Source organism: Ctenopharyngodon idella, chromosome 23 (assembly GCF_019924925.1).
Source record: "Ctenopharyngodon idella isolate HZGC_01 chromosome 23, HZGC01, whole genome shotgun sequence".
NCBI lineage: Eukaryota > Metazoa > Chordata > Actinopteri > Cypriniformes > Xenocyprididae > Ctenopharyngodon > Ctenopharyngodon idella.
In genome coordinates this window covers 18,341,887-18,369,162 of record NC_067242.1, presented here as the reverse complement: position 1 = coordinate 18,369,162, position 27,276 = coordinate 18,341,887, and the positions used below count along the sequence as shown (strand labels likewise).

The window sequence follows — 27,276 nt, the reverse complement described above, 5'->3', positions numbered from 1 at the left end:
TATAAAGGAGCAAGACCTAGCACAGAGAAAGCATAAAGAAAAATTAAGTTTATTTCATGACATTTATAAAATGAACTGCACTATACAAATGGTGTTGTCATGGCTGGTAACAATGCAACTCTAACCAGCCAGTCAGACATGATTATAGTCAGAGTGCTGCTGAAACGTATCCTTTTAGTTATAGGTATTTGTCTGAAACCCATCTGTCAGTTTTCCAAAAGTCACTGTAATCACAATTAAATTAATCAGCTTTTTGTCTTTTCATAATGATAGGCAATGGCATGCAACCCTGACTCTGGGTCCCACTATGAGTATAGTTCAATGTCCAGTATTTACACATTAAAAAGTAAATGGCAATCCTGAGCAGCTTAAGGGCTTAAAGACAAAGACTGGTCGCTTTAGCAGTCTAGGTTTAAAGGGAAAAGTCCAGTGTCAAATTGTCCTACTTGGCAACAAGGACTTGAGATCTTGATAAGAGAATCCTCTGTCTGTGCCCACTTTGTGTTGATATTCCTCAAAACATCAGACAAATATCTAAGGAAGGACATCAAACTTCTGAGGACATTTTTATGCCAAGTAACTGTAAGTGTCTTTTTCCCCATCCACACGTTCCAGGTATTCCTTCTCTATCAAAATGTCAATGCATTTCTGAAAAAAAAAAAAGACATTTTAATACTTCTAATGAATGTTTCATAAGCAGTCAGAATTGCAGAGTGCTGCAGTCCTGTTACCTTTATGACAGGAACACGAGGTTTGAATCGTGAAGAAAGTTGGTTCAGCACTTCTGCCAAAAGCTGCTGGTGCTTCAAAACTTTCCTCATCTTCATGATTCTCACGATAGCTGCCTGCACACAAGAATACAAAAGAACATGAAGAATCAATAGAATGTTTGATTTGAACTTCACTGGATTGTTATAGTTTATTTTTAATACCTGTATGAGGAGCTTCCTGTCTTCCTCAATGTTCTTATGTGTCGTCTCCTGCTCTTGTTTCTGCTCTGTCTTCATTGGCACATTGATGTTCACCCGTAACTTCTTACTGCGCACACAGAGACAGACAACAGTGTAGATATGCAGATGACACATGCACAACATAATATTTAAAAATATTAGTATGTACTAATACTGTAATAACATTTAATTGTTACTGAAAGCCAATTATTAGTGTATACTGTGCAGATCAAACATGAAGCATTTACTTCTTATAGCCCAAGAAAAGTTTGATTAATGTATCAGGCTTGAAATCCATTTCATCTATGTTTGCATTCTCATCCTCCAAGACCTACAAAAAGAAAACAAAATAGATATATTTAAAAAAAAAAAGAAAACTAGGTCTAAATCATCTTTTGATTTCATGATCGCATTTTAATTATATATTTACAACAAAACAGTAATATTTAATTAAAATATAGACATATAAACAACACATAAGTTCTGTAAGGATCCTGTAAGCCAGTGGTTCTCAACTGGTTTGGCTGTGGGACCCACATTTTCCCATGGTCATTAAGCCACGACCCAAAATTTTAGGAATTTGAATCGAGCATTTAACTGCATCTGACAGAAGAGTCACCAGCTTTCATGCATCTCTTTCAAAATATCACATCAAAAAAAAAAAAAAAAAAACATTTGGAATTTTTGTTGTTTGACTACACACTCCACTTTTGGGTCACGACCCACCGGTTGAGAAACACTGCTATAAGCAACCAGTTGTCAACGCTTACCAGCAACTTTGATTTTAACAGGATTTGCAAGACCTGAACCAAAATATCCTGCGAAATGCAAACAAAAAAACAAAAGATTACATTTTAAAAAACGCTATGCATATGACACAGCGCTGCCCACAAGGCTATTGCTCCTACATAACAGCTTATTTTTATCAGTTCTTTTGTCTTTGGATCATTATATTTCTCATAGATTTCTGCTGGTTCTAATACATACATTTCAATGTATGCAAAACATTTCTGCGCTACTAAACGTTCCTGTGTGCGAGCGATCTTGCACGTGATGTGTGCGTTACTGTCTGTATGTGTGTGCGACTGTGCGTGCTGCAATAAGCTGTTTAAAAAGTGCATTCACCCGATCAATTTTGAGCATCCAGATGGTATAATCTAACATCTCTGTGGAGCGCTCTGAGTATGCATTTATTTGTCATTAACTGTTGGATAGACTTCAAAGATTTCTGGTCCTGTTGCGCCCTCTATAGGCCATAATCAGCGACTAGTCGACGTCAAGCTTAAAGGTATAGTTCACCAAAAAATGAAAATTACCCCATAATTTACTCACCCTCAAGCCATCCTAGATGTATATGACTTTCTTCTTTCAGCCAAACACAATCAGAGTTATATTAAAAATATCCTGGCTCATCCAAGCTTTATAATGGGAGTAATTGGAGGATGAGATTTTGAAGTCCAAAAAAATACATCCATCGATCATAAAACGTACTCCATACGGCTCTGGGGGGTTAATAAAGGCCTTCTGAAGCAAATCGATGCATTTGTGCAAGACAAATTTCCTTATTTAAATCTTTATAAAGTAAAATAACGAGGTTCCGGTGCGACAGCCATACGCATTCGACGTGCGTCCAAAAAGTTAACTTCTGCGATGCAGTACACAATGACATGACGTACTATGCGTTATAATGTCGTAGTATGTCATGGCGTAGCATAGGACGTCATGACATTGTGTACTACGTCGCAGAAGTTAGCGCTTTAGAAGGAAGTTAGAAGGAAGCAAATAGGATATTTGTCTTACACAAACGCATCAGTTCGCTTCAGAAAGCCTTTATTAACCCCCCCAGAGCTGCATGGAGTATGTTTTATGATCAATGGATACACTTTTTTTGGACTTCAAAAAAATCATCCTCCAATCACTCCCATTATAAAGCTTGGATGAGCCAGGATATTTTTAATATAACTCTGATTGACTTTGGCTGAAAGAAGAAAGCCATATACACCTAGGATGGCTTGAGGGTGAGTAAATTATGGGGTGATTTTCATTTTTGGGTGAATTATCCTTTTAAAGCGGCATGGCAGAGCATTAAAGTCAACTAGTCTGTGCAACCCCTAATTTAATTCAATATTTAAGTAATTTAAACCAGTGGGACAGTACATTAATGCAATTACTGACTGTTTCTGCTAGGTTTCTTTAGTTCAAAGAATGAATTTAATATGTAATGGAAATCAATGTATATTTATTGATAAATGTGTTCAGGAAGAATGCAAATGAGATTTGTTATAGAGATATAAAGAAATGGCATTGCACTCACTGTTTTGATCTGTGTGCTGTCGGACAGTTGCTGGACGGTGTAGCTGTTCTCTGTGTTGAACTGGAGCAGGATGGCCATCTGGAAGGTGGAGGCCTGCAGTGACATGCCACATAAACACATGCTGACACTTGCGCCAGCTGAGTCCTACAACCTTCTTAACGAGTCCCAGTACACGCTTTAAATTACCACTAGCATGATACAGCCATGCAGAAGGGACAAACCTGCAGAGTGTATCTGTTCTTGAAGCAGTTGGTGACCAGCTCTCCTTTGGATAGATGGTAAAGCCATGTCAACTTCCGGCCGCTGTGTCTACTTCCATAAAAAGCTGTAAATCTTTGGTAACTCCGCTCCAACTGTGAAAAACAAAGCCGTTGAAAAACTATCATCAACTGGAAGTGTAATCACACATTGTTCTCAGCTCGTGGAAGGGTGTGAAAGGCTTCGAAAATTACAGGGTTAAGCGTCTGAGCGTCTCACCTCAGATGGTAAAGCGAATGTGCAAGACTGCTGGAACGGCCATGAGCCAGAGCTCAGAACCTGGATACTGAAATCCACTGCGAGACAGATGGAGCCGGAGTCTTTCATTTGCATTTTTATTAATCAGTAATAGCATGCAGGTTATATTATAAAAACACTCCAAACACAAACAATCATGAGGAATCGATGTAAAACCAGAGTGTTGAGCACTTACAGTCCAAAGGCTCCGAGTTGGATAGGTGCTTTTTGAATTGCTCATTCAAGTCTTTGCTGACACCGATGTCCTGGAACATGCGCTGGAGTTTGGAGGTGTACTCGAAACCACATGCTTGCTGAGGGTGGGCAGAAAAAAAAACTGCTCTCAAAAAAAGGTTTCTCAATTTTCTCGATTCTCATTTTGATGAACTGATATCAATTCATAAATCCCAAGAATCAATCTTTTAGTCTGTGCTGCTTTCAGTTGATGAATGAACAAAACTTTGTAGCACACCTCCTATCCAATAAATCACAATAAACTTTGCACTTTGTTTCTTTTTAAATTAACAAAGTCTCACCTTTCAAATTCTGTTGATTCTATTATGAAATTCAAACAAATACACTTTGGCACTCTTTAATGTGACGTCACAGATCGTTGTAGCGTCTCAGTTCAAGCAAAGCAGCAGCACAGAGAGCACTAATCTACTACAAATTACAGCACAAAATACACATGACTGAACATCAGAAGGAATGCTGGAAGATACAGTACAACTTATTGAAATCCGTATCATGTCTCACGTAATCGCACAATCAGTGTTTCAACAGTGGAAAGACGTCAGTAATACAGCTTGTAAACAATGTGTTGTGTAATGTTACATTTACCTCAAAAGCCATTCAATGTCCATAAACTCGACAGTTAAAAATAATGTACTCTAGAGAGGAGCATTTTGCTAAATATATTCACTATATTGCATATTCATTTTATTTTTACTTAACCTGTTCTTCAACATTTAATGATTGCTTAAATAAATGATATATAAAATTAAAACATGTTTAAATTACGTCTTTAAAAAGTGTCTTTCCTTATAATTAAAATGTAAGTAGCCTATACAAATCACTTCATTTTAACCTTTAATAATACAGTGATGTACCAACTGGGGTTCCCAGTACAGTTTGCAGCATTAGTTGAGAGATATTTTTTTCCTTGAGGAAATTTGCCTTGTACTATACCTGATGCCTAGCCCAATTAAATCGATATGGAATTGAATTGAATCAAATCGCAAGCTTGTGAATCGAAATCGAATCGTGAAATTTGTGTCAATACCCTAGAAGGAAGAGCAGTAAAGTGAGCCATCTTCACTAAACAAGTGCACAGACCTTCAGTTTGGAGATCATACTGGCCTCGGCATCGTCGCTGGCACTGTTCTGGTGCACCAGTCTTTTGGCCAGCATCTTGGCATAGAACTTCTGGAACACGTCTTTATCCTCAATATACTTGAAAACCACCATCTGATGATAGAGGATGTTGGAGAATCTTGTCAGTCACATGAATTCACTTGCATTCAGTTATTTGTGTTTCAGTTTGCAAATCTGATGTACACACAAAACACCTGGATAGAATATGGCATGTGCCACAATGTACAGTTTACAACAAAGAGCATGCAATGCACTTTACTATTTCCAGTGTAATAAATGAAAGCATTAATCAACCACTATCTCTTCCTTGACTCATTATTTGATCAGACTGACAAAAACAAATGTTTTTGCATGAATTTGGATTATGCATAATGTAAAAATAAAAATAAATTTGGATGATAAAAGACTGCAAATTCAAATAACCATATTCATTTCTAAGATGATAACTAGAGGGTACACAAGGAACAAATAATAAACATTTGCTGCATACCTTGTACTACTGCTGTTTTTTTTAAACAATGCAGTACAAAGTATATGCTGTGCCATATACAGTACTTTAGTGTTCCATACTAAACTGTCTTTGTCAAAGATTAACTAGGTCCCTATGATTTCTCTGATGCGGAAAAAAACCCCCAGACAGAATCACAGAAGTCAGTCATAAAAATAGAATTTACTGTATAAGGAATGTTACGGAATTTGGTATGTTTTTAAATAATACATCAAATGAAGGGCTGTACAATGAATCAAATAAGAATTGTGAGATAGTGTGATTATTAAATGCATTTCCATGTTCTGCATGTCTCAGAGTGAATGAGCAGCATAGTCTCACTCATTTCACATGAACTTCATCTCCAGAACTGCTCTGAGTTCACATTACCAGCATTTCACAATTTAATTTGATAAAAACTATCAAATAAAACAGAAAATCAATGGTCTTCACTACAAACCACCAAAATAAACATTTTGGTATAATTATTTTTTGAAATTTATAAAAATTCTTTTAAAAAACCCTCTGTTGTGCAGCACTTTATTAGACAAAAAAAAAAAAATAAAAAAAAAATATTCTGTTGTAAAGGAACTGGTATAATTGATTAAGTTTAAAAGACTGATTTAATTGTTTAAGTTCTATTAATTCAATTGATTAGACTGATTCAAATTTAATTATATTAAAATCTAGAATCTAGAAATATTAAAAGTGAAAACAGAATTAAAAAAAAAAAAAAAAAAAAAAAAAAAAAAGAATTGGGGGAAAATGGATTTTATAGCGCTATTTAACATCACATTAATAAATGGATTCTTAACACTCAAACACTAAGGAATAGTTTCATAAACAGGGCTTAGATTAAGCCAGGATTAGGCCTTAGTTTAATTAGGACATTTAAGTAGGAATGTGACTAAGAAAAAAAAACATAACTGGTGTGCATCTTGAGACAAAACAATGGCACTGGCATATTTTAAGATATGTGCAAGTTGCAAACAGCTCAAACATGCATTTTAGTCTGGGACCAGGCTTAAGCCTTGTCTGTGAAACCAGGTATTGATGTTTGCTCCAAGTCCAGATCCCTAATGGATTAAGGGACTAAACTTTAATTTCTGTGGAGGACAGGGAAACTCACCACTTGGTTGAGAGTATCTTCTAGCTCAGCCTCCTCTGGATTCTTTGAACTAAATGAAACACACACTCAGTTAAATCATCTGTGGTATATACACACCTGCAACTGCAGAATCTTAAAAAGCACACAGCTTTTCCTAAGCAGTTTTAATGTCAAATTTCATCTTTTGTGTCCATGCACTAGAATATTTTTTGGTGGAGTTCCACATATAGAACGTTGCTAATGTAGTTTTCTTTCTTGAGATATTTTGTCAGAGCAGTCTATCAGAATACTGCATTCAAAGTTTCAAGACTCAAATCCTAAAACACAAACTGATGAGTTTGCAATAACGGCAGTGGAACAGACTTCCACTGGATTTCATTGTCATATCTAGCTGACAAATGAGAGACTGACATGTATGACATGAAGATGAACAAGAGAATTCACCTCTTCTTCAGTAAGGAGTCACAGTATCTGGCCAGAAGCTCAGGGGATTTGCTGGAGGACTGTGCCATCCTTGTTACCGCATTATTATTAATGAATCTTCCACAGGCCTGAAGAGCAGCACAGATCACACAGTGAAAGTCACACCAGCGCTATAAATAAACTCAAAACCAACAAAACTGACCTTTAATATAGATCACAAACCTTATCGAGTGCCGCCACAAACCCAGCATCATTATTGAATGCAGACATGACGAGAGCATTGTATTTCTTGTGGACATCCAAGATTGTCTGCACGTATATTTTGGGATCCTGAAAAAAACAAGTTAAAACTGATCAAATTAAGTTGTTACAGGAACCAAAAGGAACAGAGTTACTGGAAATCATGCACAAAGACCCTGGGGCTTACATAAAGCAAAGGCTGAGTCACATCTCTGAAATACAAATACTTGTGTATTGTCAGATGAAGGAGAATTTGGGCAAAAGCCTAGTTAGACAAATAACTATTGTCATGGTAAGAATAGACCTGCTATGCATCAATACAATGAAGTGAGGCCCTGACTTCAGGGAATTCAGGTTCAGCTGTGGTTCCAAAAGGTTTGGCACATTTTTTTCAGAAGTCAAATCAATCAAATTTTTTATTCCTCTCCATAGTTGCAGCTGAAGACCAAAAATATTGTCCACACCATCACTGGTGACTTACATTGAGTGCTGAATCTCCGCATTTCTCGATGGCTGCCAGTCCTTGATTATGAATGTGTGACTCCAAGAGTTTCTTGAGCTCGCCCAATCCGTCCGTGATCCGGGAAACAAGGTTGTACATCCGACCGAGATCTGCAATTATAAACAAAGTGTATTCACTGTCAAACTAAGCGTGTTATTTCAAATGTTTACTTCCTCAAAATGAAAGTGACATTGCAGCACTGGCTGACCTTCATTCTTATCAGCGTCTAGAAGGTTCTGGAACTCTGTGTGGAAGATCTCCAGGTGTTTCTCAATAAGGACCTGCTCACACTTGCGAGCCAGCTCGTCTTGTGTGCTCTCGTGGAGATACACCTGTACCCGCCGCTGCTCCTCCAGCAACCGTGCCTCTGCCTGCACACATAAACACACATGATCTTACAGTTTTAACACTGTTTTAAGTCTAAGTACTCATAACTATAGGAAATGTATGCTTAAATATGTAGTAAAACCCAAAATTTCCCATAAAAATCCCATGCAATTAGCATTATGTCCAATTTGAATCTGAACTCATTCACACGTGATACTGTCACTAGTTTACCTTTTTCATGTATTCGGTAACAGGGTTTTGCTGGAGGAACTCTGTGCTTTCCCGTGTATAGAAGCGCTCGGTGTCTGCCAAAAACTGCGTCTCAAAGTACTCCTTGTATACTGATAATGTCGGCCCCTTCACAAATGCATCGTCCTCATTCAAGCCCAACTCAACTGGAAAAGACAAACCAAATCACATCATGATGCTTCAAATATCCAGACAGCACTGAATTTATTCCACTTATATGACTCATGCGAGATTTGAAAATATTTTTACAGAACATCTGGCTCAAGTTTTGTGTGAGACCAGCATAGGACAGATGTAGCGCAGCCACACTCACCATAGGACTGCACCACTCCACTGATGAGTCTGGTGTTAATAGTCTCACCATTTCTCTCCTTCTCAATGAGTTTTAACACAGCATTTGTCACCTATATAAAATAAAACACAGGGGTTTATAAATATACATACACTCATTTAGACACACACACAGACTATTAAAATTACCAATAAATGGAGAATAAAAACCGATAACTCACCTGCTTGTTTAGAGGTCTAAATAAACACTCTCTCCATGTGACCAAAGCAAGCTGTGAAAGAGGCACTTTATTTTATTACTGATTGCAATGAGGCATGAGAGAACTACTGCTTTAAGAAAGTTGCCATTTTAATTACAACTGCACTATAATAAAAAAAACTCTATATTCAATAAGTAATTTTGTTTGGCAACACTTTATTTTAGGGTTCAATTCTCAATTTTAACTAGTTGCTTATTAGCTTGCATATTACTAGTATATTGGTTGTTTTTTTTAGTACTTATAAAGCTCATATTAATGCCTTATTCTGCATGACCATATTCTACATCCCTTAATCCTACCCAATACCTAAACTTAAACGCTACAAAAACTACCTCACAAACTATTAATAAGCAGTAAATTAAGAGTTTGAGGCAAAAGGTGTAGTTAATAGTGAATATGTGTACCCCATTCTAAAGAGTTACCTTTTGTTTTTATACTACTACTATTAATAATATTACTAATATTATAAAAAAAGTAATAAGTAAGGTAAGTTTTGTACATCACAGTAAACCAAACATTTAGGTTTTCAAGACATACAACCCGAATTCCGGAAAAGTTGGGACGTTTTTTTTTATTTATTTTTTTTAATTTGAATAAAATGAAAAGTAAAAGACTTTCAAATCACATGAGCCAATATTTTATTCACAATAGAACATAGATACCATAAATGTTTCAACTGAGAAATTGTACAATTTTATGCACAATATGAGCTCATTTCAAATTTGATGCCTGCCACAGGTCTTAGAGAGGCAGAGTCTCTCAGAAGTAAAGATGGGCAGAGCTGTGAAAGAGTGCATAAAAAGATTGTGGAATACTTTAAAAACTATTTTTCTCAACGTCAAATTGCAAAGGCTTTGCAAATCTCATCATCTACAGTGCATAACATCATCAAAAGATTCAGAGAAACTGGAGAAATCTCTGTACATAAGGGACAAGGCCGAAAACCCTTTATTGGATGCCCGTGGTCTTCAGGCCCTCAGACGACATTGCATCACTCATCTGCGTGATTGTGTCAATGACATTACTAAATGGGCCCAGGAGTACTTCCAGAAACCACTGTCGGTAAACACAATCCACCGTGCCATCTGCAGATGCCAACTAAAGCTCTATCATGCAAAAAGGAAGCCATATGTGCACATGGTCCAGAAGCGCCGTCATGTCCTGTGGGCCAAGGCTCATTTAAAATGGACTGTTTCAAAGTGGAAAAGTGTTCTATGGTCAGACGAGTCCAAATTTGACATTCTTGTTGGAAATCACAGACGCCATGTCCTCCGGGCTAAAGAGGAGGGATACCTTAACGCGTGTTATCAGCGTTCAGTTCAAAAGCCGGCATCTTTGATGGTATGGGGGTGCATAAGTGCATACGGTATGGGCAGCTTGCATGTTTTGGAAGGCACTATGAATGCTGAAAGGTATATAAAAGGTTTTAGAGCAACATTAAAAGAAAAATACGTCAAAGATGACCACAAACTCTCCAGCTGGAAACCTACACTACCAGTCAAAAGTTTATTACTATTTTTAATGTTTTTGAACGAAGTCTCTTATGCTCATTAAGGCTGCATTTATTTCATAATAAATACAGAAAAAACAATAATATTGTGAAATATTATTATTCCAGTTTAAAATTATGGTTTTCTATTTTAATATACTTTAAAATATAATTTATTTCTGTGATGCAAAGCTGAATTGTCAGCATCATTACTCCAGTCTTCAGTGTCACATGATCCTTCAGAAATCATTCTAATATGATGATTTATTATCAATGTTGGAAACAGTTGTGCTGCTTAATATCATTTTTTAACCTGTGATACTTTTTCAGGATTCTTTGATGAATAAAAAGTTAAAAAATATCAGCATTTATTTAAAATAGAAATCTTTTGTAACAATATACACCACCGTTCAAAAGTTTGGGGTCAGTAATTTTTTTTCTTTCTTTTTTTGAAAGAAATTAATACTTTTATTCGCACAGATGTGTTAAATTGATAAAAAGTGAGAGTAAAGTCTTATATTGTTAGAAAAGATTTATATTTTGAATAAATGCTGTTCTTTTTAACCTTTTATTCATCAATGAATCCTGAAAAAAGTATTACAGGTTCCAAAAAAAATATTAAGCAACACAACTGTTTTCAACATTGATAATAACGGAGTATCAAATCAGCATATTAGAATGATTTCTGAAGGATCATGTGACACTGAAGACTGGAATAATGATGCTGAAAATTCAGCTTTGCATCACAGAAATAAATTATATTTTAAAGTATATTAAAATAGAAAACCATATATATATGATATATATGAAATAAATGCAGCTTTAATGAGCATAAGAGACTTTGTTCAAAAACATTAAAAATAGTAATGTTTCCAAACTTTTGACCGGTAGTGTATATCAGGCAAGAATGGGACCAAATTCCAACACCAAAACTCCAGAAACTCATAACCTCGATGCCCAGATGTCTTCACACTGTTTTGAAAAGAAGAGGAGATGCTACTCCATGGTAAACATGCCCCCTGCCCAACTATTTTGAGGTATCAAGTTTGAAATGAGCTCATTTTTGTGCATAAAATTGTAAAATTTCTCAGTTTAAACAAACATTTGTGAATAAAATATTGGCTCATGTGATTTTAAAGTCTTTTAGTTTTCATTTTATTAATTTTATTAAAACGTCCCAACTTTTCCAGAATTCGGGTTGTAGAAATACATGCACATGATCAAGAAATGAAAGATTTAGTGCCAACAAGTCAAACCTATTAGCTAAGTGACACGTGAAGTTCTTACGAGTTAAACAAGTCAAGTGAAGTTCTGTAATCAAATCTCACAAAGTCAATTAAAGATGCAGATGATGTGTGGTCACAGGTATGCATATATTGGCTATTTTGAGCAATAAATATAGCTAACTACAATATAGTCATTATTCCAAGTCTTGAGCACAATGTGTGGAAATGTAAAACAGGAACCTATGAGTCAGGCAGGGGCGTGTGCTGTTTCTCTTACAGAGTAGATTTCATAAATTCCTTTCCGTCCCTCATCACACTCTCGGCGCACCCAGTGTCTGTTGAGGTAAGCACAGATCCCGTTTAACACTTTACTGGAGAAGCGATAGTCCTCCCACTGCTGTGTGTAGAACTTCAGAACGCTCTCATCCATCAGGTCCTCTCCATCCTGCCAGACACACACAGATGGAGAAGAGAAACAGGAGAAGTCAGGAAGATGCAATCCATTCTAGCGAGGCCAAAAAAGGCCACCTCACTAAAATGTGTGATATTACAAGCCATATAAATAGATAATTTTTAATATTTCATTTTTATTTATTGCCAGTGGTCAATGTAAATATACAGTGGCTGTCATTAAAAAAAAAAAAAATAATAATAATTCCAACATTCTTCAAGTAAAATTAGGCATAAAAACATTGCAATATAGGGTTTACTATACTATTTGAGAGAAGTATAACATGGCATATGAAGAGAGCATAGTGTTCAAATTAGATAAGCCTTTGTGTTATCTGCTTTTAATAAAGATCAAAGTCAAACTTTTTTTTTTTTTAACTGACCTACAGTGATATGATTACTACTGCATCATGCATCCTCAACAATAAGCACACTGTAGGCTATTACCTTGAGAAGGTTTGTCAGGTAGCTCCTCAGAAACTCTTTGAGTCTTTTGTAGAGTTCTAGTCCGACAAACTGAGCCCCACCAGGTGTGGGAGTTTTCTTGGAGGGTTTGGAAGGGGGGATGCCAGCACCCCTGGCCTGGTTGGACTGGTGCACACTGGTACAGTAGTTATACACATGTCTGAACAGTAGGTTAAAGTCTTAAGATGAGGTATGAGGAAACGATGACAGACAAATCATAAAACAGATATTACAACAATCTTTACACTGATGAGATGCCATTACATAATGATGATGCTTCAGCTTCCAAGTTGCTTTGTAGCTGTATCAAGGTACAAAAATGAATAAACATACTGTGGATTAACAGTGGGTGTGTAGGAGGATGTACTTCTGAGTGTTTCTCGAGCACGTCAGAATCTAATACAAAAAGCACGAGCATAAACTGTATGTGGAATTTGGAAAGAATAACTGTTTGCTTAGCATGGAATTCAGACGTAGTTCAAACCTATTTTCCAACAGTGAAAAACCCACTTATTCCATAACAATTTGTGGTGCCCACAATTCAGTTCTGACATTTAAAGAGGCCATATGATGCTTTTTAATGTTTTCCTGTGTGTAATGTATCTGTTTGTGCATGTATAAGACCTGCAGTTACAAAGCTCATAGTCTCCCACAAAAGGAATTTATTCTATCTAATAGAGAACACTGCTGCAGATCAGCTTAAAACGCGTCGATTGAAGTCCAGATATTAATTCCGCAAACATCAATTTCAGAATTTTAAATATATTAGCATAATGCCCACCCAAAGGCATAAGAGGGCGGGCAAATAAAGAGAGCGAGGCCTCAGTGAATTGTAGTGTTGTCATCATGTCGCGGAGACGCAGTGTGTTTCAAGGCGAAAGCAAACCTTCTGAAAACAGGCGAAATGAGAATTGAGGTCCTCCAATAATGTACAGTATGAGAAAAATAATGTTTTTTTTTTTTTTTTACATTAAAGCATACTAACCTCTTCTAGTACACTCAATAAACAAAATAATGACCTTTTAAAATAGCATCATATGTCCTCTTTAAAATAATCTTGCATGAAATTATAAAAAGGTGAAACAAAGAACAAACCTTTTAAAGGAACTTGTACTATTTCCAAGAAGCTTAAGACGGCCAGTTTCAAATCTAAAGGTCGACTCTCAATATTAAACAAGAATGAGACGGTACCTTCAACAGTCTCAGTGCTCAAGCCCTTGAGAAAACTTCTGTTTTAATAGACTTTACTAGACATTATCTACTCTGACATGCAAGATGCTGTCTAGAGAATCTTTTATGTATTTTGGACAGAAATAAGTTAACAATTTAAGTCCTCTACATGGGTGTGTATTTATTGCAAGCTGTTATGTGTCTGCGCAGTAGCTTAAAGGTCATGACCACATAAACAGTGATTACCAGATTATTTATTTTGTGTGTGTGTTTGTTTTTCTATGTGCTAATTTTCACACCTTTAACACTAACCGTGAGCTCCTTTGAGTTGCAATGGTAGCACTCTGATGCTATGAACTACATGCTGAGACTCAGATTCTCAGCAGCGCTAAAGAAACCTGCAGAAACAGCAGAAAGTTTTTTGGGTGCACACAGGGCCACACGCAGACAAATAAAACACATTACTGAAGATGTTGAGGAGAATGACAGCTGTGCAGATGAAACTCAGAGCAATTACGCCCCTTCGTCTGATGTGGCACTAGTGGGTGAAATGCAAAACTGCAAATTTGAAAGCAGACTGAGGCTCTTGTAAGTTAATTTCCCAGACACGATCTGCTTTGAAGAGCTCTAGAGTGGAACACTCATTGGCAATGAGACGCCTGGCATTACAAAAAAGCCAAATAAAAGTAATAACACCAAGTACTTTGATTTTACATTGTTTTGTGATCCACATTTTACTCAACAAATATAATTTAGAATTTCATGGTGTTTTTAAAAATAAAAAATAAACTTGACTATAGATCAATCAAAAAACTTTTTTAAAATCGTGATGAAGCTAATTTGAAATAGTATTTTCAACTCAGAATGATTTCATGTTCTGTAATATTAAAAAGGGGGCACCATAACGGACGATTCTAGGTCCTGATCTATTGGGAGAGTGACAGGGAAATTTGGTGCTCCGAAAAAACAAATCTCTTAAATGAATGATTCAATGACAAAAACATTACCTGTCACCACCTGGTAGCGTAACGATGTAATCGATTCAATCATTATTTGAAGAACCATGTTGCTTTCAAAAGGTGATTTACACTATTTTGATCGCTTCCGTAGACATCAGTGTTTATATCCAAACTATAAACTTTCATCCCAGTACTTCTGTGATAATATGAATATTTGCAAATCAGAAATAATGATACTGTGTGGTTAAAAAGACTGTTTGTGTAGCTGTTTCATACCTATACACAGTGGCGTGCACAGACCTCCGGGAGGGCAGGGGCGAAAACGCGTTCTGGGGGAGGTTGGTTGGTTGTGGGTCTTCCTTCGTAGAAATCGTTTTCCGGGGGAGGAGAAATGGGAACGCGGGGGCACCGCAATGCGACCGCAAAGGGCACTTTCACTTTCGCGATCAAAGGGGCAGGGGCTCAAGCCCCCCCGGCCCACCCCCTGTGCACGCCACTGCCTATACATGACAACTGCTCTCTCTGGCTCAACGGCAGCGCCAATGCAGATTTTAATGTTCTGGTGTGATTTTGACAGGCGAATCGTTGTCATTTAGGAATGAGATCGTGTGGGTGTTTGATTTGAGATTGCGACCTTTTAACTATTAATCGTGCAGCTCTACTTGACTCTGAGCGAAATCTACACAGGGAATTCTTTTGCCCTCACACGAAACTCCCAATCTTGCGGATTCCACCGAAATTACTATTTCACCCACAAAAGTTTGCCGAGCAACAGTAAATGTGACTGCATCTTAAGGGTCTGAGATACACCTATAAATTCCACCTTCTGAACTTACCCAAAGAGTGAGAACATATAATTCTCCCTGATTCAGAGCAATACCAAACACTTCTTTTCAATCCAACCTTTAGCACACTCTCAAACCGCTCGCACATCAATAAAACAAGCAATGCAAAGTCTACCACAGCGACCCAAGCCATTCAATGGGCTTGCCTTATAAACCGAGGTCTTATTCTCATTTCAAGTGCAAAATTCACACACATGGTACCACACCTAACAAGACAAAGACTTTCAGTATGCTGGCTACAGCTGCTGCCCCCATTAATCCCCATTCATCCCGTGGTGCCTGGTAAGATACGTATAGAGTTCCATGTAGCGTGACTTAGCCATGCTCTGGCGTGTATAGACCTGCTGTATTCCTGCTCTCAGGTCATCCCAGATCTGGTCCAGCCCAATCTGTTTGAGCCCGTGGGTGTTCTGGCCCCTGTTGGATGACATTGTCTCTGTGCCGGTCTGCTCGTGTCAGATAAATCCTCTCTTCTCCCCGTTCTGCTCCAGAACACTGCTGCTTCACATGTAGTCCACCATGCTGGAGAGCATTCAGACAGGATCAGTTCAGGGATGAGTACCGCTACACTTCACAGATGGTGCTGCAGGCTGGTCTAGGGTTACAGCAGCGTCCAAACACTTCCGTACAGTATCTGTGAGAGCAAACAAATGAAATAAATTTTATTTTATTTGAAATAAAATAACCACACTTAACATCATTTTAAAAAGGTTGAACATAAAAATGACCATAAAACAGTGTTATGATGACAGATATAACGACAACAAGTACATACAGTATTAAACAGCACTTACAGGTGTTAATAATAAGGTAGAACTAGCAATTACTCTATAGGAACAAACAAAAGCAAGAGCCAAAAAAAAAAAAAAGATAGATTTAGAAAGATTTAGCAGCATGTCTGACTGCTGTGTGTTGTGGTGCAGAGAATTTGAATCTTGTCGGTCATTGTTTACATGTTGTGACGTTTGAAATGCCACATCTCAGAGGCAACAGTGACCGAGGCTTGATGCATCAGAACATGTGACCAGTGGGATTGGGTTTAGCTGGGTTATTAATAGCATTTCCCACATCGTTCTTCCTAGGACTTCTTGTTTACAGACAGCTGTTTCTATAGCTAGCAGAACAGCTAATATGTGCCTGAGACCAAGTTCACTAAAAACATCTCTATATGACAAAATATATGTTGGGATTCTGATACATAAAGGCAAGTTTATATGTTAATGTGTGTTTTTTCTGTGTAACTTCTGTAGATCGAGAGAAGCAAAGTCCCACAACTGACCCAGCCTTGCTAAATCACTGACCCAGAGCATGAGAGGTTTTACAGCAGGGGAAATAAACAAGATGGAGTGGCGTCACACCGTTAGGATCAGCTCAGCTTATGGTGACACATATAAGGTTGAAGAGGACAGTGACTTTAAATGATCCCTCGATCATTTAACACACATAAACGAACACAGCTTTATGACACATTGTGTATAAACTCTTCTTTCAGCCTCTGTAAGTGCGTGGGATGGCTATTAATAGCAATAATGGTCATTCATTAGTCATAATATTTCAGTACTTTTAAGGTACTGTATTAAATATAAAACTCAATGCTTGATCATTGTGGGAAAACTGTTTGTGAACGTCAAACTGCTTGAGCCTGGTCACATTTAATCTTATTAGATCAGTCAAAGCAAGGCTAGACTCTCTGACCCACATTCATCAGTGGGATACTTCCATAATATCAAACTTGTGATCTGTAGGTTGTCAAAATGTCAACAATTCCAGTCAAGAGTATGGCTCAGAAGTCATAGATAAAAGATAAAAGAAGATAAAAGAAAATCATTTAATGCATTAAATGGATAGTTCACCCAAAAATGAAAATTCTGCCATCAATTACTCATCCTTATGTCATAAACATGACAATGAGATGTTTTGAAGAAAAAATTAATTACTATTAGCAACACATGTTGTGTTCACAGAAGAAATTCATGCAGGTTTGGAATGACATGAGAGTGAGTAAATGATGACAGAATTTTAATTTTGGCTGACTATCCATTTGGATCTGTGGGTTGGATCAAGTAAAGACACAATGACTGATTCAAAACAAAAGTTACTGAAGCCAGGTGTCCAAGAAGGACACAAAGCGCAACAAATACTTTTCTTCACCAGTCAGCTTATTCATCATAAGCTTGAACATGATTTTTAAAGTGCTTTATGAGTAACAATTATTTTTCTTTTATGCAAGCAATTATTTTTGTGGCGTATGTAGGCATCAGGCAAATTGACCACAAAAAGCACAAATCTACATGACTGTCGTGATAGTTTAATCGTATGGTAAAACAATTAATCTAATGGCATCTGAGGACTCCTTTGCCAATAAAGCATGCCAATATTATCATGATTCATAAGCCATCCTCTAGGAACCTTTTTTCTGAGGTTATAATTTCAAAGGAAACTTACCACACACTGGCATATTAGGTTTGGGAAACTTAAAAATAAAACCCATTCTTGGTTACTTATGGCATTTTGGCCAAACAATGCTGTCTAAGTAGGCATCTGAGACAGCAGAATTCATGTGAATGTGCATAAATCAATGTTCACTCTTCAAACGGCCTCAGCAGTTGCTTTAGGTCTCCATCATAGACGTTAGCAAGAGCATGTTAACATCTTAAATATACACTGTCTTAATTTCATGTCTATTTTGAAAGCAGTGTTTTCTAAACAGCATCAATACATTAGCAATGCTAGGTAGCAGCTCGCTAGCTTCAGGTAACCTGGTAAACTGACGCTGAGGAGAAGTATTAAGACATATTAATGCCAAATAAACGAATGACATTTAAATATATCCTAAAAATAAAACAAACAACACTTGTTATTAACCTACTCGTGTATTACGGCGAAGCTTTTGAGATATTGATGTAAAATGGCCACCTATATATTAAGTCGTTTGTAATACCACAAAAACGTTTGTCTTCCTTCTCTGGTTATGTGTCCTGCCAAACCGGGGCAACTGACATGTATATAAAGATATTTAGTCTTACCTGTACCCGTTTCTAACGTCGAGCTGGATGAGGTTGAGGCCCTACACTGTGTCTGTGTATGACTGGAAATGATTGGGAATTCCGTATTAGAGCGTGTGAAGCGTCATTCGCCACAGCTCAGAGAAATACAGCGACGCCTAGTGTTTACTTAGAGATACAGCGACCCCCAGTGCTCACTTACTTGAGTACCCTAGCGTCTATATTCACACTGTATCAACCAAGAATGATCCATTACATATTTCCTCTTATATATATATTAATGTATTTGTTTGTTATTTTTTCTATAAATAACAAACACCTCAACAACTTCAATAGCTGCCTTTTTAACCCCTTCATAAGTGTTTTTGTTTCCTGTACTGGTTGGCACTTTTGTGAAGCAGGTATGTTCTATGGTTCAATGAATATATTATATAATGAACCTTGATAATACAGAGCCTTTACATGCTCTCAGTGCACCCATTGTAATATAGTCACTTCATGCATATTGTTAGAATGTTGCAGTGTTTTTTTATAGTAGTGAATACAATAATTCACCCTCTTCATAACATTACACAAAATTCTACCATTACAAAATAATAGTATATGGATAGCTTACAGTATATATATGAATGTCTGTTAAGTACTAATAAGTGCCCATTGCACATTATCTAAAAGTCATGCATGTTTATTTTACTGCACAAATGATCCAATATTTAATATCCCAACCATTCATAACCCAAATAAAATACATGACACATTTTGTTATATATTTTTTCTTTTTTACAGGAATATTTATGAACATTTTTCTTATTTTTACAGTTGAGTTTCATTCAATAAGACTGCTCTAAAATTATATATACGACCTATAAAGAGGGTGCAAAGTACACAATGGCCTTGAACACAACTTTCACACGCAACTGATTGACAGATGAACTCCTATTTCAGTGTCAAGTTGTGGGGATATTTTTTTAGCAAACAGTTTGCTTTGTACATTCAGTTTCACAGCATTAAAGAGGGCAAATGTTACCATTCAACTGAACTGTGTATATGCATTTTAAACACATTATGATCTTCGTCCATGCAATAAATGCACATCCCTGAATGAGTGTGGTTTCATAGCGCATTTAATTCCACTGTTGTGCTCAGGTAATGTTAATGGTATGAGCCATTTCGGAGGTGGTCAAATTTACCATTTAAAATCAGTCAGAGCTAGAAACGTATCTTCATATCTACAGGTAAAGCTTCATATTACGGTTAGACTACTTTCTTTGACCCCTCCTTGATCAAGCCTTCTTTAGGGTCGTCAGAACCCCCCGTAATTCGTACAAAGTAATGCAACAATAAAGTTGGAGGCTCCACTGTTTGACTGTTGGGATGCTGTAGGCCTGTTCGGTTTACACAGAAAACTCCACTTTTGGCTTTTCTTTCTGTAAAACAATCTCCTCAAAAGCTCGAGATTCATTTCCTTCTTTTCTGCACTGGTTTTCAGTTTCAAACTCTCTCACGTAGCCTAATCTTCCCAGTGTTCGTGTAATTGTAGATACATGAACTTTGACTTTAGCTAAGGCAAGAGATGCCTGCAGTTCTTTGACCGTTATATCGGGTTTCTTTGTGATTTCCTTGATGATTTTACGTTCTGCTCTTGGAGAGATTTTAGTTGGTCGACCACTCCTGGGAAGATTCATAACTGTTCCAAGAGTTTTCCATTTGCGGATTATGGATCTGACTGTGGACCGGGAAACTCCCGTCATCTTTGAAATGGATCTGTAGCCCTTACCAGACTTATGGTGAAAAATGATCTTTTCTTTGATATCTTCAGCAAGTTCACTTCGTGGCATTATGTATTTGCTGAACCTTTATGATGGCAACTTTATCCAACTTAATGGATAAGGATCAAAATCCAGTTTATTCTGAGCAGTTCTTGCTGTCTTCAGATGGAGCAGCAGGCTGATCTAGGGCTGTCCACTTCAGCAAAGTATCTGTAAAAAAGCAAATAAATCAGGTTTCAAATCACTTTATTTTTAAAACATATCTAGCTTTTTAAACCTTATTGTGTATAGACAACTGCTTCTAGCATTTAACCAACTCTTGTGACTGCAACATCACTCCGGTTTTTGCAAGGCAAGTTATTTATATAGCACAGTGGTTCCCAAACCTGTCCTTGAGGACCCCCAGCCCCATCTCCCTATTTTTGACACACCCATTTTAGATCTTTCTGTCTCTACTAATGAGCACATGAGTTGAATCAGGTGTGATAGATGAGGGAGACATATAAAATGTGCAGGGCTGGGGGTCCTCCAGGACTCATTACATGACCACAACTGAACTAAATCTTTCACTGCATGGAAACTTCCATTATTTTCTTTAAGATAAAACATTGTAATTTTACATGTATTGCCTGCAATTCATTAGGGGAAGTATTTAAATGTATTTAAAACAAAATACGTAATTGAATCATTGTTAATTGAACCGAGCATCAAACTGAATCACTTGCAAAAAAAAAAAAAAAAAAAACGCTTTGATTCACAGAAAACCAAACCAAAGATTCACAGCCAATCGTGTTAATTTCAAGACTAATTTTAAGACAATATTTGTATCAACATATTACCAATGCAAGCTAAAAGCTAGTTAGCTTCAGTTAGATTGCTGAACAGGCGCTCAGGAGAAATATTAAGACATATTAATGGCAAATAAATGAGTAGCATTGTAGAATAACTAAATAACCAAACATTTGTTATTCACCTGTTACGACTTTGAGCAACTAACGGCTAACTACTGAAGCACAAAAACATTTGTCTTCTCGGTAAATGGCCAAATATCTCGCTCTCAATTAATTATATGTCATGCCAAAACGAAGCGGCTGATAACTAACGTTATATAAAGATATTTAATCTTAACTGCCAGTTTCTGAGATCCATCTGTAATGGGTCGAGGTCTCTGCTGTTTCTTTAGCCAGAGATTGTATTATAGGGAGATGAAAGGGTCTGTATCTCTTACCATTGGAGAAAGCGTAACGGGTAACTTAATCACGTGCTCACCTCTCAGCCTATCGTGTAATGGCAGTGACATCAGTGCCCGCCGTTCAAAACTCCTTCCCTGCATACAGCCAGAGCCGGAGCGTTAGCATTAGCCGTTACGCATTTTTGGCTAAAGGTTGCAGGCTTGCCTTCCAGTGGCTTTGCTTTAGCTGACTGGAGGAGATGTTTGGGGATTCCGCAGAGCAACTGAAGCGTTTTACGCCACAGCGACCCCTAGTGCTCGAGTCCTCAAGCTCCCATATTAGTACAAGATTTATCTTTTTATCGTTTTCATTTTTACTTATTCTCCTCGTATACATCTAAGTACAATCTGAATGTACAACTAACTATAATTATTTACCTTTTATTACTTTAGATATTTTATTATTTTACCAAATGTGACAAAATGTGTATAATTGTTATGATATTGAGCAATTTATACAATAGAAAATATGTTATCATCATGGTTAATAAGTATATAAAGATATATAATCTTGACATCTGTCTCTGAGGTCCAGCTGTAATGGGTTGAGGAGGTCTCTATGCTGCTTCTCTAGCTGAGGACTAGAGCAAATGAAGCGTTTTACGCCAAAGCGACCCCTAGTGCTCGAAGCGCTAATTTTAATAGAAGACTTTAATATCTTTTTTTTTTCGAAAATTATATTTTTATTACTAATTTAATAATTTCATACGTGAAAGTACAATCTGAATGTACAAATAACTATAATTTAGTAACCTTTATTACCTTATATCTTGTTTATTACTTTACCAAATGTGGCAAAATGCTCAGCAATATACAGTGCTCAGCGTAAATGAGTACACCCCCTTTGAAAAGTAACATTTTAAACAATATCTCAATGAACACAAAAACAATTTCCAAAATGTTGACAAGACTAAGTTTTATATAACATCTGTTTAACTTATAACATGAAAGTAAGGTTAATAATATAACTTAGAGAACAAAATTTTCAGTTTTACTCAAATTAGGGTGATGCGAAAATGAGTACACCCCACTGAAAGTCTCTGGAACAAAGCTAAATTTTAGACTACAAATGTCTAATTTAACAAGAATTCAACCACATGTGAGTCTAGTTATTCATTACACAGGTGTCCAGCAGACAGTTGACTATAAAAGGGTGTTAAAACCCCTTCCCATTTCATGCTGTCAGCAATGGCACCACATGGAAGAGAAATGTCACAAGACCTGAGAAAGAAAATAATTTCTTTACACCAGAAAGGTGAAGGCTACAGGAAGATCAGCAAAGCTTTACTTATCAGTCAGATCACTGTAGCAAAAGTGGTACAAAAATTTTAAAAAGATGAACTGCAACCATCTCACAGAGACGTCCAGGTCGTCCACGGAAGTTAACACCTCAACAGGAGCGTCTTCTGATGAGAAGCGTTGAAGAAAATCAGCATGCAAGTTCACTGCAGTTATCTTAAGAAGTAGAAAGCCAAACTGGGGTGACTATTTCCCGAGACACAATACGGCGTACACTGCAGAGGAATGGCATGCATGGGTGCCATCCACGAAAGAGGCCTTTGCTAAAGCCCAGGCACAAAAAAGCCCGCCTAGAGTTTGCCAGGGCCCATGCTGACAAAGATGAAGACTACTGGGACGCTATACTCTGGAGTGATGAGACCAAGATAAATGTTTTAGGAACTGATGGCTTCAAAACTGTATGGCGTCGCAAAGGTGAGGAATACAAAGAAAAACGCACCGTGCCTACAGTGAAACATGGTGGTGGCAGTGTCCTTATGTGTGGCTGCATAAGTGCTGCTGGTGTCGGGGAGCTGCATTTCATTAATGGCATCATGAATTCACAGATGTACTGCTCTATACTGAAAGAGAAGATGCTACCATCACTCCGTGCCTTTGGTCGTTGTGTACTTTTCCAACATGACAATGATCCTAAACACACATCTAAGGCCACTGTTGGATTTCTGAAGAAGAACGGGTGAAAGTGATTCAGTGGCTCCTGATCTGAACCCAATCGAACACCTATGGGGAATTCTGAAGAGACAAGTTGAGCATCACTCTCCATCCAGCATCCAGTCTCTAAAAGAGGTCATTCTTGAAGAATGGAAAAAGATAGATGTTGCAAAATGTCGCCAACTTGTTCATTCCATGCCTAGAAGACTTGGTGCTGTCATTAAAAATCAAGGAGGCCATACAAACTACTAGATGTAGTTTTTGTTGTGGGGTGTACTCATTTTTGCATCACCCTAATTTGAGTAAAACTGAAAATGTTGTTCTCTAAGTTATATTATTAACCTTACTTTCATGTTATAAGTTAAACAGATGTTATATAACACTCAGTCTTGTCAACATTTTGGAAATTGTTTTTGTGTTCATTGGGATATTGTTTAAAATGTTACTTTTCAAAGGGGGTGTATTCATTTACGCTGAGCACTGTATACAATGGGAAATATGTTATCAATGAGCAACCTGCAAAGATTTCTCAGAAACACTGGGTTTCCCGTATGTTCTTTCAACTATTCACTACAAAGTGGCAATATTTTGTTCTAAATGGAATAGAAAAGATGGCATTTTTACAGTGTTCCTGTCAGGAAAGCAATTTAAAGACATTTTGAAGAAAACAATATTAGTCTTGCACTGTTTAATTGACAGTAAGCAGCCTGTATTGTAAAATCAATCTCAAGAGAGATCAAAATATGTCCAGCCATTGAGTCAGGGCATAGGGAACTGGTGGGGGACTTTGTCTTGTGGTGCAAGGAGGAAAAACCTCTGAGAGACCTTAGTCAGGTTAGACGCCATGTTGAATTTAACGCAGATGAAAACAAAGCTTTGTGGGATAGACTTACAGTCTTTACAATGGCACGCACACTATAAAGGTCCTAGATCATGTAATTTTCACAACTGCTTTATGGTGCTTTTGTCTACTGTTTTTTTTTTTTTTTTTTTCTCCCCAAATTTTGTTTTGTCAGCTGAACAATCAGTATGTTGTTTAACATTTCATTGAATGCATTGTATTCTGTCCGTTACCTTATTTACATTTCTGTCAAAAAATAAATATGGCTCTACCCTGAATATGTCTATTGAACACCAGAAAGACAGAAGAGCTGGTGATGAATTTCTGGCCTTAAAGACCATTTATGAATGCATTTCCTCTTGTGTAATTGATAGAAGTACTAGACAAAATATGCATTAATATACATTATATTTACATTTCCACTTCCTCTCCATTTAAACTTTTCTACAGATGATCCAATATTTCAGAAGTCGTAACCAAAATTAATGACATGACAAACATTTTATATGCATGTTGTTTATTATTATGTTGATACTAGTAATATTTATGAGGATTTCTCTTATTTTGCTAAGGCTTCAAACAATAAGATGAAGAAAAAATATGATCGTATTGCACAGAAGCACTTCAATGAGTGAAAAATTACATATATATAAAAATATATATTAATGCCTGACAATAAGCAATAAGTAAACAAATATGATGCAAGAAGTAAATACAAGTGCGAAATAAAGAAAGCCTAGAATAGGAATAAGACGGTTGGCAACGTTTTTACTCTGGATTGTTGCAGGCAGCCTGTTTAAGACACAATGGGACCTTTATCAAACATAAACTTCCACTTCTGCCACTTCTGTCTTTATAAGATTTTCCTCAAAAGCTTGAGAGTCTTCCTGTAGCTTCTTCTCAAACAAGAGTTGAGTATTTATTTTCTTTTTCTTCTGCTGTGGTTTTTGCCTTGATGCTCTCTCACAACGCCTGATTCTGTCCAGTCTCCTTCGGATTGTAGAATCATGAACTTTAACTTTAGCTAAAGCAAGAGAAGCCTGCAGCTCTTTAGATGTGATTGCAGGGTTTTTGGCGACTTCCTGGATGATTTTACGTTGTGTCCGCGGAGAGATTTTAGTTGGTCGACCACTCCTGGGAAGATTCATCACTGTTCCATGTGTTTTCCATTTGCGGATTATGGATCTGATTGTGGATCTGTGCATTCCCATAATCTTCGAAATGGATTTGTATCCCTTACCTGCCTTATAATGAAAAATAACCTTTTCTTTGAACTCTTCAGGAAGTTCATTTGATCGTGGCATTATGCATTGGCTGAATCTTTGGGCTGATTTTAATCAAAATCAGGTTGCTTCTCAGCAATGCTTCCCGTCAGGAAAGCTGACAGGATGGTTCAGGGTTACTGCAGCGTCCAACCACAGGATATCTGTGAGTGAGCAAATACCAAATTAAGTTTTAAACCTTCTGGTTCTCAAAGCAATAAAGGACCTACTCACAAGATGAAGTGGTGTCACACTGTCAGGATCAGTCCAGCTTACAAGAGATTCAGACAGTTGAAGAGGACACTGACTTTAAATGCTCCCTTGCTCATTTAACCTACTACACACAAACACAGTTGAGATCTGTCACAATATATGCCGTGTATAAACTCTTCTTTCAGTCTCTGTTAGTGGGATGAGGCTCTTATAACGGTCATGCATTATCTTAGATTATGGGTATTATACTGAAAACAGATTGTTAACATCAAACCGCTTTTGCCTGGTCAACTTTAACCTTATTAGATAAAGGTTAGACTCTCTGACCTAATAGCACACATTCATTAGGGTGGGATATTTGTAGCATATTCACAGCAAACTAGAATACAACTGTCTGAATTTACACTAAACAAAAAGGAGGAAGGTAAAATGGCAACACTAGAACACAGGCTTTTCTAATGTTTCCAGAGTGGTCAAGACAAAGAAAAAAAAGGTTATTTAAGGTAAAAGTGTGTCACACTTCTCTACTTTTGTATTAAATCAATACATTAAAACGACTTATTAAAACAACTGCAGTGCTGGCTAGCTTCAGGTCCAAGGTAACGTGACGGTGAAGAGAAGATTTAGGGATTAATACAAAGAAAACGAGTGACATACAACAAACAACATATATTATTCAAACTCTCTAGCTGGCGAAGCTTTTGTCTAAACGGCCACTTGTTCTGACAAAACCCTCTTACAAGGTATATATTATCCCTAAAGCCGAGCGGCTGACACGTATTTAATCTTACCCGTTTCTAATGTTGAGCTGTAAGAGGCTGAGGTCTCAGGTCTGTGCCGTCTCTGTAGCTGGAGATTCCGTACGTAGAGCGAGTGAAACGTCATAAGCCACTGCTCAGAAATACAGCGACCTCTAGTGTATATATAGAGATACTGCGACCTCCAGTCCTCCTTTCGTGTACTCAACTTCTCCAGATATAGGATAATTATATATATATTATATATATATATATATATATATATATATATATATATATATATAGTTGCAAGAAAAAGTATGTGAACCACTTGCAGAATCTGTGAAAATGTGCAAAATTTTAGCAAAATAAGGGAGATAATACAAAATGCATGTTATTTTTTATTTAGTACTGTCCTGAGTAAGATATTTTACATAAAAGATGTTTACATATAATCCATAAGACAAAAAAATAGCTGAATTTATTAAAATGACCCAGTTCAAAAGTTTGTGAACCATTGATTCTTAATATTGTGTGTGGATACCTGGATGATCTACGACGTTTTTTTTTGTTTTGTGATGGTTGTTCATGAGTCCCTTGTTTGTTCTGAACAGTTAAACTGAGCTCTGTTCTTCAGAAAAAAT

The 27,276-nt window shown here is 37.0% G+C and overlaps 1 protein-coding gene and 1 long non-coding RNA gene across 2 annotated transcripts; both read right to left on the bottom strand.

The window, feature by feature from the left end:
• Positions 1-28: 28 nt before the first annotated feature.
• Positions 29-18,806, bottom strand: cul1b (cullin 1b). The gene is made up of 22 exons (XM_051881619.1): positions 18,651-18,806; positions 15,916-16,258; positions 12,633-12,810; positions 12,013-12,180; positions 8,982-9,032; positions 8,783-8,873; positions 8,452-8,615; positions 8,102-8,264; positions 7,873-8,003; positions 7,374-7,481; positions 7,173-7,279; positions 6,750-6,798; positions 5,095-5,226; positions 3,956-4,073; positions 3,742-3,818; positions 3,486-3,617; positions 3,265-3,357; positions 1,721-1,768; positions 1,199-1,281; positions 933-1,038; positions 732-845; positions 29-648 (listed from the first exon to the last, which is right to left on the bottom strand). Exons 2-22 carry the CDS (start codon positions 16,053-16,055, stop codon positions 568-570), a joined length of 2,334 nt encoding a protein of 777 aa, XP_051737579.1. The 5' UTR covers positions 16,056-16,258; positions 18,651-18,806; the 3' UTR covers positions 29-567.
• Positions 18,807-24,920: 6,114 nt separating this feature from the next.
• Positions 24,921-26,887, bottom strand: LOC127506357 (uncharacterized). Its single transcript, XR_007927959.1, has 2 exons — positions 26,687-26,887; positions 24,921-25,846 (listed from the first exon to the last, which is right to left on the bottom strand). It is a non-coding gene; the product is annotated as an uncharacterized LOC127506357 (long non-coding RNA).
• Between the last annotated feature and the right edge of the window lie 389 nt (positions 26,888-27,276).

Bases quoted from the DNA above. Each gene is read 5' to 3' on its own strand.
- cul1b (XM_051881619.1), bottom strand. From the start codon at position 16,055: ATGTCATCCAACAGGGGCCAGAACACCCACGGGCTCAAACAGATTGGG. The intron at 8,616-8,782 runs GTGAGTGTGGCT...TGTCTTTTCCAG, and splicing joins TGGAGTGGTGCAGTCCTATG to TTGAGTTGGGCTTGAATGAG. The intron at 3,819-3,955 runs GTAAGTGCTCAA...TCTGTCTCGCAG, and splicing joins CAACTCGGAGCCTTTGGACT to TGGATTTCAGTATCCAGGTT.